This window comes from Poecile atricapillus, chromosome 1 (assembly GCF_030490865.1).
Source record: "Poecile atricapillus isolate bPoeAtr1 chromosome 1, bPoeAtr1.hap1, whole genome shotgun sequence".
NCBI lineage: Eukaryota > Metazoa > Chordata > Aves > Passeriformes > Paridae > Poecile > Poecile atricapillus.
In genome coordinates, this window is record NC_081249.1 from 50,332,568 (window position 1) to 50,345,251 (window position 12,684).

General features: G+C 39.8%; 1 protein-coding gene across 5 annotated transcripts in view; it reads left to right on the plus strand.

Annotated features, from left to right (window-relative positions):
• The window catches only part of KLF12 (KLF transcription factor 12), a 235,166-nt gene that overhangs the window by 169,379 nt on the left and 53,103 nt on the right, over positions 1 to 12,684 (plus strand). For all 5 annotated transcript variants that reach the window (XM_058835439.1, XM_058835447.1, XM_058835473.1 and 2 more), the window contains one exon: positions 2,355 to 2,414. In XM_058835439.1, coding sequence (XP_058691422.1) covers positions 2,355 to 2,414 — 60 coding nt within the window. The remainder of the gene's footprint in view (positions 1 to 2,354; positions 2,415 to 12,684) is intronic.

A 12,684-nucleotide genomic window follows, 5' to 3' on the forward strand; every position in this document is an offset into this window, starting at 1 on the left:
TTGGAGCTTGGTCTTCTGAACTGTAGTAGTTCATTAAAGTAGTTTGGAAAACAAAAAGAGCAGCTCACATTCCCAACTTTCCGTTGTGGAAATAAAGAGGTCAAGTTGTGAGCTTGCCTATTTCTGCCTGTTGTAATGCCCCGAGCGTGCTTGCTGTCCTCGTCCCATCGGCCATCTCTGTGTAAAAATGTGACAGCCAGCAGTGGTGCCCACCTGTGGCATAAAAGCCTGGTGGTTAGAGCACTAACTCAGGAAGCCAGATACCTACATTTGTATGTAAAAGATACCCAGGAGTGGTTCTTTTCCTCTTCTTTATTCTACACCTGTGTTTTGGATTGGGAAGTGACTGTTACAGATCCTTTTTTTGCTGATTATGTGGTCTGAGATGTGTTTAAGCCATTTTCATAGCACAGATAAGTTTCAAGTTCCAGAAGCAAGGGTTAGGTATTTCTCTCCATGGTTTCTGGGTTGTAGAGGAGGATGGGTGGGAGGCCACAGCCCTTTGGCTTTCAGGCCAAACAGAGACAAGCATAGACAGTTTTAGGTGTTGGTGAGATTGGTTGGATGATGCCTGAGTGTCTTTTGCTTCAGTGCCTGGATACTGTAGGTTCTAAACAGAGTTCTAGTTGTCTGCTAAATTTTCTACTGTTAAAAGTTCAGCATGCAAATACTTAACCTCAACAACTGTATTTTGGTCTGCCCTGTTGCTTAATCGTTAAAAAGGGAACTTTATGAAAAGGAGTGTCCAAAATTTACAGTTACAACTTCTAGGTTATGTATTGTTGCTTATTATCACTTGTGCAAATAAATGATTTTCCAATAAGACACAAAGATGATTGCAAATTAATTGACATGGAAGAGAACAACTGGTGTTAATGGTTTCCAGTAACCATTTTTCCATTGCATATTGCTTTCAGTTGAGGGCTGATGAGGCAGGGGAGATTTTGTCGCAGTGCTCTTTGATTAGGTACTGACACAGCTGTAAAATAAAATCTGGACCTACTTGATACTGTGGGACAAGTACTTGATATATATTTCTGTGAAGGAAAAGACTACATGGAGAGTGGAAAAAGAGTGTGGAAAAATGCATAACATTTTTGTGTTAGGCAGTGTTAGAGCTAGTAACTTATACAACTGAAGTTATTTACATAATTTTGTCATCTGCATAGCATATTTCTGTCATTATCAGAAATATAGCATCTAACAAATGACAAAAACAGTAAAGAAAGCTAATATTTACTGTACACTTGAAGCAGGGGGATGCAACAGATTCAAAGCATGCAGTGCAAAATTTTGAGAGAAAACAGATTATTTGTAGGTTTCCAAGGGCCAGTGGAAAATGGAGTTATAGCAATCAAGCAAAGTTTCTGAAAATTTCCTTTTCACTTTCAACAATTGCTATGCCAACCTGGACATTTTAATTGAGCATTATAAAAGATCCAAAACATTTTCAGTGCACATACATTCAACTGTGCTAGTGTGCTGGAGCTATTTTATGATTCATATTGGTATTCTAATATTTTTGCTAGTTTCTTGGGCATTTGCCTCAGACTACTTTCACAGCACATTTGAGTTCTGAACCACAGAGAGGACTAAAAGGTCTTATTCATGTTTTTGGCTTTCTACAGGTCTTTCTTTTTTTAACCCTTTTTTTAACCTTTTTTTTTGTTTTTCCGAAAACCATCTGTATGATGCTTCTTGTTTGAGCACATGCAGTAGATCAGAATTTGTCAGTGAAAAGGAACATTTCACATAGTCCAAATCTCAACCAACATAGGAGTTTATGCAGCTATAGCACTGTGCATTTGTGTTGTTCATTATTAAAAATAGTATTTTAGAAGATTGTCTATTTTCCCTGGAGTCCCAGTTCTAAGTAAAAATGTTAAAGCCTAAGTTTTTTGGTGTTATGTCGGGAATAATATTACTGATGCAGCAGAATTCTGGGAGCAGACGTTCTCTGCAGCAGCTGTTTCCTCTTCATGCAATGATGTCTACCTGCTGTAGATTCTCATTAGAGTTTACCTCTTTGTCACTGATTATTTTTAATAAGAAAATATGATCCATCATGATCCAGAATTACCACTGAGTGACATGTGGGCCCTTAAGCTTTGACTTTGCTCCCATGAAAATTAATCACAGAGTTCCTAATGACTTACTTATCATTAGCTGGGAGATCTACAGAGCAAATTCAGTTTGAGAAGATTTTTGAGTGAATGGGAAAATTCTAAAGGGCCTTCCACACTGAGGCTATGTGCCTTACTTACTTTGCAGTAAGTGTTCCTCAAGCTTGTCTTAGTCCCCTTCGATTATTTGGGGTAACTTAAAATTCCTAATTGTCTGTGTTCAATTTCCAGAGAGAGCATGTGGGGCTGTGCCAGGTCAGCTGTTAACCCTTTTCGTTTTTTCAACTCCAGGTATGAAGCATTTTATTGTGTATTATTCTGTTTTATTGATAAAGTCTAGTAGCAGTGCTTTTCAGGTTTCTCTCCCTCTTTATGTCATGACCAGGGGATATGTGGGGCTAGACAAGATCTGAAGTTGAGTTTTGCAATTGCTTTTTTTTATCTTGGGGCTCAGAGGGTGGTGGGAAAGCTGCAGTTTTTATTTTTTTATTTACAAATCCCGGTGTTTAAAATAGGAGAATAGAAAATACCTTGTCTGATGTTTAATAATATAAAGTGTTCAAAGTAGTCTACTGAAATTGAGTGATGAAGTTAATGTGCATCAGTGTAGCTCATGTTATATTAAGTCATTGCCAGGTACCATGAAGCAAAGCTGCAAAATGTAGGAAGGGCTCTTCACAAATATCTCCTTGTTTTAATTTCAAGGAGGGCAAAATTTTAAAACCATACTTATAATGTGCCTAGTAGATTCCCTGCTCTTTGGGTTTACATGTCAATCCAGTGTTGGGGGTGACTGGAAGACTTCAGCAAGTGTTTTCATGCTGTAAGGGCTCTTGGATTCACCCCACTTGCCCAGGTAGAAATGATGTCAAATGACAGAAGGATGCACCAAAGCTGGTAGGGTTCTTGTTTCTGTGGGATTCATGGCTGTTGCTTTAGTGGGTTTTAAAATAGTATGCAGTGAAATGTCAACTCCCAGTGTGCTTGCTTGCTTGCCTGTCCTTCTCCCTTCTTTTGTTTCTTTTGTGGGCCCCTCAGAAGATTCCTTTGGAGTCTTATTTATTATGGGACAAGTCAACCCATTGACTCACTGCTTTTTCTGCCCTTAGTGACCCGTGTGCCCTCTGTCTGTGGAGTACAGAAGAAAAAAACTTTACACATTCAATATAAGCAAACACTGTACAGAACAAATCAAATCCTTCACATTTATAAGCTTAGTAATAAAATTAGGAAGAAGGCATGTTTAGGAGCAATTATACTTTTAAATTGCTAATGAGTAGTCAAATACAGAAGTCATTCCTCAAGACTACTCCTATCTCCAATTTGCAGTCAATTACACTACAACTGGTATATTTATATTAAAAATTTGCAGAATCTTATTACTCAAACATTTTCAAAGTAGCAGCAGGAGCAATTTCTGTGTTAGAAGCAATACAAATCTTTTAAGGTATCCTTGGCTATGAAATTGAAACAATACATTTATTTTTAAAAATCCTTAGAATTTTCTTTGATATGATTTTATTAGCAGTGCAACCTCAGAAATTATTCTGAAGAGCCTACTAGTCTCTCAAAATGTATTGTTTCTAAAATATATGCATATTTCAGATACAATTTTTAATGCAGGCTTCTTTAGCTTGCATTAAATTAACTATAATATTTTGCGTATTGGCTTCTATTCTGCAGGAGGCATTTTCAAGAAGGAAATTTATGTTGCTAATTTTTTGCTCTTTGTTAATGTGGTCAGTATTTTGCTTAAAAAATCCCTTTATGAATTTATGTTGTATTTGTGTACCATAGTAGTGAATATGGAATCCTACTAATGAGGCTCCCTGAAAACATGCATGGTTAGATGAAGATGAAGATGGCATAAGTCATCTCATGCAGCAGCTCTAAACTGCTTAAAGTTAGTGTGCTCTGACTGGAGTGAGAGGAGACTGAAAGGTAATATTTAGCAAGGCAAATAGGTTCTAATGGAAAAGAGCTGTAGAGTTTTTTATGTCTTTTTAAAATAAAGGAACAAATTGATCAAGAAATCACATCTGTCAAACCTCATTTGGGCCATGTGGACCTGCATGAGAAGTGGAAATGAGATAAGTGATATTAACATTAAAGTCAGTGCATTATTTGAAAGTATGAATTGTTAAGGTGCACTGCTGACAGTGCTAGGAGTCTTCCTCACAGATGCACCTGCTTCTTGGCATTGTTGGAGTTTGGGAACAGTAACTGCTTGTCAGAAGTGAATTCTGCTGCAATTAAATGCAGCCATATGAGTGGATATATATAATTTGAATTAATTTTCATGCCTACCCAGATCTGGGTATTTTTCAACTTTTTTTTCAACTTTTTTTTTTTATTTTTTAAACTTTTTTTCACAAAATTGCAAGAAAGTTATCCTTCCATAAAATTACACTCAAAATTATGGTATTCCAGTTAGGAAAGTGTAGAAACATTCCTTGATACTTCGACTTCTTTGTGATGACAGAGGAACAGAGTGGATCACAAAGTCTTGAAGAAACATTCTTTGTAGGTTTTGGGGTTTTTTTTCCTATTTTTTCTTACTGGGTTCATCAAATCTACTAAAAGTTGTAAGTTTTATTCAAAACCAATTCCACATGAATCTGCATCTGCTGAGCTCTGTGGATGGCCAGAGGCTGGGACGGTTGCCTCAGTTCACGCACATCTAACTGTTAATTTCCTCTAAAATGTGGAGCATTTTGTCCATACTGCCTCCTCTGATCCACTGGGAGCAAAGTGATAATGTGTGTGAGTTTCACGTGTTTGGGGCACAATGTGCCTCTTCATCTTTGCTGTCTTGTAAAGGGTATTGCTTTTGCTACTGTATAATCTCCCCTGATCTTCTTTTTAACACCTCATCCACAGGCTCAGCCAGATGGGAGATGTTTGGCAGCTGGAGGACCCAGATGCCAAATTCTGGAGCACAGCTTTACTGCATTGGCAAATGGGTTCATGGCTGGCTTCTTGGCTTGCACCTCTGCTAACTTCTTGGCTACTGTCTAGCTGGCAGCTGTGGCACTGCCTCTGGGGCTGTGTTCAGGTCAAGCTGCTTTGGAGTTGGATGGCTTTCCTGATCTGAATTACTCTGCTGGACACCGTTTTCACCTTAGTTCTCTTTGACTCTCCATTGTTGCAAGATAAACGCTTGCAGTGTTCTGTTGTATTCCTGACATTTGTAAGACTAATTCGAAGCAGTCATTCTCATTTGTCATCAGTTCAAAAAGAAAATAAGCATTGCAGTGCAGAGTACTGCTTTACTTGTTAGCATTCCCATTAGCTAGTAAGAATGTTAAGGCCCAAGTCTTGAATTTGCAATTCATCTCCAGGACCAAATTGTTAACTGAAGAGAACAGGCTTTAAAGGATATATTTCTTACATCTAAACTTTGCTTTCAGCCAAAAGTGAATCTAGCATCTTTTATACAGAAAAAAAACCCCACACATTTGCAGAGGTAATTTGGATAATTTTTAAAGAACAGGATAAAGAATAATGATGATGATAATAAATAGGAAGTTACTGGTAATAATTAAGAGCATTGCCAGCAGAAAATGCTTGATCTTCTCTTTGCCGGATTTGGAATGTCCTCATTTCACATTTTAGTTTTACCTCAGGTTTTTTATTAGGCTTTTTTTGTTAGTTTGTTGTGGGTTTTGGGTTTTTTTTCATAAATGAGGTAATGAAAAATTAATGCATCTAGGATAGCCAAAGCATTTGAAGTAATTCCCTGATCGATGTATTTTCCTTTATGCAGCTCAGTGCATAAACATTACTTTCAATGGGAAAAACTGCAAAATCAGGAGGTCACTTACACTATGCATACTTATAGTAAAGATCCACTATGAAATTTTCATTCCCTTTCTCATCTAGAGTGAGACTATGTTGTGCTACACTAGAGACACTGTTACACTCTCAGAAAACTTTCTTCATGCTTGAGTGAGTAGCACTTATGCGTCACTGTGAAATGAAACTTCTACCTGTATATTATATTATGGTTAAGCTTTGCAGGTTGATCTGATCTCTGAGGAAAAGCAGTTGAATTCCTCATTATAGTCACTAGAGGAAATTGCATGTCCCGAGAACAACCAAAAAGAAGCCCTTACCTGTCTAGTTTAGATGTATACTTTGCTGATGGCCTAGGGAATGTAAGTGCTTCTCTGGGAATACAGGTCAGTTACATCAGGTCAATCATTATGGACTGTATAGGGAACCAGTAGGAAATAGGAGCATCGTTTTCCCTCAGAGTAGTCTCTAGCCCTTTCTGGACTATGATGGAGCAGAGAGATAGTCTTGTCTAACAAGCTGGCAGCAGCAACAGCAATTTTGCCACTTTTGCAGATGAGCTTCATTACTTAGCTCGTCAACAGTGTAAGACCTGAGACCTGAGCACAAGATTATGTCATTGGGATCCTTGCTGCAGGCCCAATCAGATTAGATATGAGGGGAGCAGTGGAGTGTCATCTCCCTTCTTGCTGAGTATGGGCAGTTGTATGGACAGGAACATGGAAGTCACGGGATAGGGAATGAGAGTGGGAAAGAAGAACCTGTATCCTTGCCTGAGCATGAACAGGATTGGGACTGTAGGCTCCATTCCCTGGAGCAGCATCAGACCAGAAACAGTTGTAGATACTGAAATAAACCTTCCACTATTCCCCTCTAAATGCATAGTGTCCAGATTTATAGTATGGAGCCAGGATTCCCCTTTTCTGCCCAATCTTTTAGCCTTGTGGTTCTTGCATTCCTGATTACAGAGTAGCCTCACTTCCATGGACACTTAAGCAGAAGACAGCCACATTATTCCTGGAGTCATGCTCCTTCTCTGGATCAATTACCTGACTGCAGGGCTACAGCATCTTGCCAGTGCCACCACCGTTAGAACTGTGCCTGCCTTTTGGGTCTTCTTCACAAGGCACGGGCAAAGTTCAGGACAGGGCACTGCCTGTAGGTGGAAAATGGGTAGCTGCCAGAATGAGTATGTGTGGACATGTGTCTAGTGATTGGTACCTAAAGAAACTCCATCTTAACAGTGAAGGACTTCATGGGTTTGGGGGGAGGCTGTGCAGGACTCTTCATGGGACAGCGAGTGAGGATGGGGTCATGGACCTTGGCAGGCTTTTGGGTATCTACCTCCCAAATCAGGGTTTCAGCATGCCCGTTTTCACACTTCACCACTTTCTGAACTGTATTTTCTTCTTTCAAATTAACAAGCTTTCAGTGCTTTCTAATGTAGTAGAATTAAAGATGTTATTCCATTACCTAGACTATTCCTTTTCCCTGCTTACCTGTTTCTGCCCTTTTGCAAATCAAAAGATGGGTCTGATTGTTCTTAATTTTTTGTCTCAGCCACAGCTTTTGCGCCATCAAAGAGATTCTTGTCACTTTCTGTATCCTACAGGCTTTTGAAATCATATTCATGTATAAGGTTAATTCTCTTTTTCCTTCTTTTATTTTTTAAAGTGCCAATGATTGTTATCCCTTATGCATTATATTCAAGCAGAGAAACAATGTGTGCTGTTAAAAAGGGAAAATAAGCAACCATAAAGATGTTTTTCCCTTCTCTTGCACCTCCAGTACATTCTGTAACCCAGTTACTGTAATTGTTTTTAAACTTTTTTTAAACATGCATACTGTCAGGAGATTGCAGTAAAACAAGTGTTTCTCATAAGGCCAATGAGACTGCAAGGAATAAAAAAAGATGGCAGTGCAAACAGAAAATTCCATGTTTTGTTTATCAGCTTTTTTTTTTTTTTTTTGCCTAATGGCAGATTCTTGGAGAAAGGATCTGTTTACTTCAATGGAATACTAGCTTAGGGTTTGCTGATTCCCAAGGCAAAAAGAAGGCATAGTTTCCAATTTGCAAGCTATTCAGTGTGTGTGATGAACTGAAGTCATTTGTGGATTTGTATGTTGCGTTTTGACGTGATTAAATGTTTTAAGTCTATTGATTTCATGCTGGGGATTAATGATGCTGAATGAAAGAGCATCAAAGAATAAAACGTGTTTACATGCTCGATTAAAATACCTTTTAAAAAAAGCGCCAGAGTACCTATTGTTGGATAGGAATGTGATAAGAAAAGCACAGGACCAATCAGACATTCTGCATCGATAGGAAAAAATGCATTAACTTCTTTAGGCATAGAAAGAAGAAAAGCAAAGATTTGATAAGGATTGACTGTACCTTTCTGAATTCTTAACACTTGTGTTTGACTTGGTTTTTTTGGAAGCGGGGATTAAAGAGGTTTCATTATCAGTTACCACAGATCTGTTTTACTGAATCAATCAAAGCATGATGCTTAGCTGCTTGGGATTAATGAGACGATCTTTTAACTGGAGAACTTGTTGGTAACAGCAATGTTAATAAAGGACAAGACCTAATGATACTCAGTGCGGCTGTGGACATGAGATACAGTAAAGATGGTGTTTGCTGCTTTGAATTTGCATAATACTTTTAGATCTGTTTGCCTTAGCATATTAGCTCAAAAACATCATTATCTTAAAACATTCATAGTGCTAATTGGTTTGTATCTGCTCTCTGCAAGTGTTCCTAATGGCTGTCTAGATTCATGGGTTGTATCTGGAATTGCAGTTAGGTGTCACATTCTGTTTACCAAGATAATAGTAGATAGGGGTGAAAAAGACCTATTTGCTTGTTAAATCCACCCTAATGCAAGCACAATATAGGCTTTTCCAATAGTATTAAACTGTTAGTACCCCTTATGTCAGCCAGAATGCCAGGCAGAGAATTTATTTGTGGTGTATCTGGGGAGAAGGATGCCTTAATGATCAGGTTAGCATGTGAAATACTCAATGCACGTGAAATACTCCCTACTGAGCTAGGGAGAAGTTTAAATGTGCAATTTAATGCAGCTGAGTAAATGTGTGACAAGACCAACTCAAGCACCCATTTGCTCTTTCTCTCCTGGTGTTCTGATCTGGATTAGCATATGTAAGATAAACTCAGCATCAGTCCGATACACCCTACAATTCATTTGTCTCAGAACAGGGTTGAATGATTATCCTGGGTTTGAGGCAGGAGAGGGGGGGTTGACAACATGCAGTTATTTTTTTTTTTTTTCTCCCATTTCTATTGCTTAATACAAGACCTGAAGCCCTTGGTTACAGAACAAAGTGTCTGAGCAGTAACCAAGCTTGTGCAAACCCAAGAGAAGAGTAATGACTGTTCCTAGCAAGCTTCCTGCCTCAGTGCAGGTGCAGGAATCAGGAGGGCCTGAATAATTCATAAGGTGCAAATTAGCCCCAGCTTGCTCCCACTGCTCGAATTTTGCTTCTGCTTACCTACCTAGTTGCTGGAAAGAACGGAATAAAGAATGCTTGGGAAACCAGGGAGAGAAAGGCAAAGAGTGTTACAGTTTAAAGGCCAGAGTCACAGGGGCTGCTGAATGCTGGGTGTGTTTGAAGGCTCGGTGCTTGTTGAGGAATTGGACTTTACATTGATTATTCATAGAGTGTTTTCTCAGGAAGAAGGAAGCTCTGGGGACCCATTCCATTGCTCTTGGAGAGGAAAAAAACTTCCTTTTAAGAATTAGGTTTTTCCTGCTTTTATTGTTACTGTTTCTAAAAATTATTGGGTAAAAGAAATGTTAAAAGTTCATTTAAAGCCTGTTAAGGTATTGGAGAGAGTAAATATTTATGGTGTCACTCAACTCAAGGGTTCAGAGAAATTTGATGAGAGATCTTGGATGTTAGGATGGTTGCTGCTTTGAGTAAATATGGATTTCAAGGGCTTGTATGAAACTAGTTAGATATGGAAATGCAGTGTGCAGTTAGCTTGTATTTTTATCATTTCAAAGTCAGTCTTTCTCTCTTTTGAATAGTTAGTGATGGTTACCTTTTCTGTTGGATTAGTTATCTGCTTTTTCTGCCCAGAAAACCAGAATGAGGGGCAGGTAGTGTTTAATCTTACTGTTACACAACATTGCATCTTACCCAAACATCAATTTAAAGGTTTTGCTGAGCACTGTTGTGGAAGAAGGGAATTCTTTACACAGCTCTTGGAACAGCTTGTGTGTAGCCATGCAGTACAGAGAGCTGGCCTGAAAAAGGCAGGTTGTTTCTGCTGTGTACCTGAATATCCCTTTGACATCTCTCGTATGGGATGATGGAAACATCTAACAACTCCAGCAGGAGCAGGAGGAAGGTAGCTACTTTTCCCTATTGACAGGTGTTCAGATGGAGAGAAACTCTCCTAATGTTTTTGCTCTGCTGAATATAAAAAGCAGGAAAAAAGCTTCCTTTTAGTGGTTTTGGAGGTTTTCTGTTTTGTTTTGTTGGTTTTTTTTCATTTGTTTTGGGGTTTTGTTTGGGTCCAACATTGGCCTCTTTTTTATCTGTCTCCTCTACCCCACCCCCTCTTGGCTCTCACGTGCAGCAGCTAGATCATGTTGCCATTATCTGTTTTTGTATTTCCCTCATTTGGTTTGCTGGAATAGAAGCTGGCTCTCATTTCTAGCTGATTCTGTCATTTCCGCTAGGCCCCAGCTTGGGAAGGTGCCAAGACCAACAGGTGATCCTTGTAGCTGCAAAGCAGCAGGAAGAAGGCTGCACATGGAGGAGACGGTGCACCAGAGGGGCTGCCTGGCCCTGCTCCATCTTGCTGTTTAATTAATGCCCCCCTCCCCAACCCCTCATACTGAGCAGAAAATCTGTGCAGAACAGCTCAGCTGTAGGGAAAATGGTAATAAAGAGTCCTGGAAGAATATAGGCTATGTAAGTGCAGAGACGCACTCCATCTTGAGGAGAAACTGTGGCTGGTCCTTTGTAAGGAATGGGGACAAAGTTGTATTAGCTTCTGTAAAATAATATGCACTCCATCAACCCGTGCAAGAAAGTAAGCCTTTCAATAAATTTCAGTGTTATGCTCACAGGACTTCTTATTTGTATAGGAACTAATTTGGAATGAGGTGACAATTTAGTTGAGCTTTTCTCTACAAGGAATAGCTTGCGAAGTCACATGGAAGTTATTTGGTAAGAGAGTTAACTCTGGCTGGGCAGGACCACCTCATTCTATAGGACTGGGGGCACCTGGAGTAGGAGCCATACAAGCTCTGCATTCTCTGGACAGCGCTGATGGGGAGGTATGACTGTGCAGGGCTTCATAAGGATGATTCTTAGAACATGTGAAAAATTTTCAGGAACCCTCAGGATGGCCTCAAAAAATTGTTTTTTTTCAGAGGAAACTCCTAAAGGACTTTTTCTTTTTCTCTGTGAAAACAAAGTCGTATTTAGTAGATGACAGTGGCTTAGAAAAAACAGTTTTAAAATGTACCTCCAAGGCTTAGGTTAACCCCTTGGCTTATACCATAATGTGAGATGATGTGTCTCTGAGGACCATAACTGTATGTTTGTATTTGTGAGGCAGGCTGATGTTTTGAGATAGACACATGTTAGCTTTAATCCTTTGAAAAATAGATGGTATCTCAAATTCTTTCTTGCTCAGTGTACATGGAAGTCAAATTGTTTCTTCCATCTGTGGACTCACTGCTAGTAGTTTGAAAGCTGAAGTTTTAATGTAGACAAATTTTCTGTAGGGACCTGGGCTCTCTCAGTGCACCACAGCACATTCCCACAGCAAGGGGAAGCTGTGGGGAGCAGGGAACTGGAAAGCCTGGATCAATTCCACCAGTGAAACTGAAGTGCTGCAGCAGATCTGCACAGCAAAAACATCACCTTCACTGGCTCTTCCTGCTGTACACAAACCAAAACCACAAACAGCGGTGAGATCAAACTGTTACGAAAGATCAACATATTTAGTAATGCTTCTAGCAGCTATCTGTCTGCAATCCTTTTGACTAAGCCAGCTATAGTTTTTCTTTGTATTGTTCTGCAGTTTGTCAGCCATCTGATGGGGATGAAGTGGGGGATACATTGCATCTCAGGGGTATGTTGTGTGTGTGCAAACCTGAGAGTGCTGCAAGACCTGAACTAGCAGCGGATTGCTCATGAATACACACTTGGCCTGGACATGTCTCCCAATGCTAAATGGTACACCATTGCAATGGTGCAATGGCCACTGGCAAAATATTTTTTCCCTGTTGTGTCCTTTCCTTTCTCCATGCTGGTTTACTGCTTTTGGTCCCTACCAAAACCTCTGATATAAGAAGTTGTTATAGCAGGGAGCGAGGTGTTTCTATCAGCCTTTGGTGAATTTTTCATCTGTGTCTTGGGAGACTGTCGTAATCCCTGCATTTGCACTGGGTCCTGGGCAAACCTGGTAACCTCCATTGTTACTTTTGCTTTCCCTTGGGTTACAGGACTAGGGGGAATGATTTCTTTCTAAGATGCTCACCCGTGCCTCTAGTCACCGCTAAAAAGCCCCATGGGCATGGCAGGGTGTCATGGAACCAGAAGCTTTTATCTGTAGGGTGGTGAGGGATCCCAATGACTGTTCCATCAGGAAGCAGCAGTACCAATTGGAGAGGCTGGAGAAGTGAGCAGGGATACTTCCCATCTGCATTTGGCTACAGTGTAGACTGGTCTGGGCAAAAGCCCTCCAGAGAGTACTGCAGGCAGGAGAAAAGCATCCTTGAGC